Source organism: Sinocyclocheilus grahami, unplaced genomic scaffold (assembly GCF_001515645.1).
Source record: "Sinocyclocheilus grahami isolate Dianchi unplaced genomic scaffold, SAMN03320097.WGS_v1.1 scaffold117.1, whole genome shotgun sequence".
Classification (NCBI taxonomy): Eukaryota; Metazoa; Chordata; class Actinopteri; order Cypriniformes; family Cyprinidae; genus Sinocyclocheilus; species Sinocyclocheilus grahami.
This window is the reverse complement of record NW_015505296.1, coordinates 1,012,890-1,013,779: the sequence shown is the minus strand read 5'-3', so window position 1 is coordinate 1,013,779 and position 890 is coordinate 1,012,890. Positions and strand designations below refer to the sequence as shown.

The following is an 890-nucleotide window of genomic DNA, read 5'->3' as shown; positions in this document are numbered from 1 at the left end:
AGTGGCACTGGTGCCACTGCTCTCAAATGTTAGTCTGGAGCCCTGGCCTTTAAAATGATGTAATATATATATTTTTTCTTTTCATCATCTTCCAGTTCATAGCAGCCAATGATAAGCTGTGGTTCTGGTTGGAGGTGAACTCAGTGGTGGACTTCTTCACCGTACCGCCTGTGTTTGTGTCAGTGTATCTGAACAGGAGCTGGCTGGGTAAGTCTCCAAACACTCTCCTCACTCCACGTTCCTCCTGACCCTCCTGTCAGTCCCTGCACTCCAGGGCAGCGGTCACAGGCTCAGCTCAAACCACGGCTAGTTGGGATAAAGGCCAAACTGATGATGAGACAAGGGCAAATGTTTGAGCAGGAGATTTTATGATTATTAAGCCAAGCCGCCATGGTTTGTTGTCACTCTCTGTCACGGGAAACCCAAGAATAGTTACAAAATGTCATGGCTTAGAAACTAGACAAACTGCAAAGATGACAGTGGGGCATAGGTGAAGAAGAGCTGGGAAGGATGGCAGGAATGTGAGATGATTTAGAGTTTAATTGTTAAACAGGAGCATTGAGGCCCAATCACACAAAGTCATTCCTCAGTGTCGTTATTGTTATGGAGTTCTCTATTCTCATGTAATTTAATAAAGGTTATTAAAACTTCATAGTTAATTGCTACTATCTTTGGTTTGAACAGGCCTTTACTGGTCACATATTTTGGGTTCTGGATGCTGGTGTTCACCAGGTTTCTTAACCTGCAAGAGACACACTGATAAACAAAAACCAACCTGGACCATCTTTTTAGGTTTTGCTTATCTAAACTGGTCTGGTCTGGGATGTTACAGAAAGATCAGATTTGGGAAAGGGAAAGTGTATGTTCCCGTATAAGGCTTATTTTTGAGA

At 43.1% G+C, this 890-nt stretch overlaps 1 protein-coding gene across 1 annotated transcript in view; it reads left to right on the top strand.

Annotated features, from left to right (window-relative positions):
• The window catches only part of LOC107589535 (calcium-activated potassium channel subunit alpha-1-like), a 287,488-nt gene that overhangs the window by 179,130 nt on the left and 107,468 nt on the right, over positions 1-890 (top strand). Inside the window, 1 exon segment of the mRNA XM_016278007.1 lies at positions 96-207. Coding sequence (XP_016133493.1) covers positions 96-207 — 112 coding nt within the window.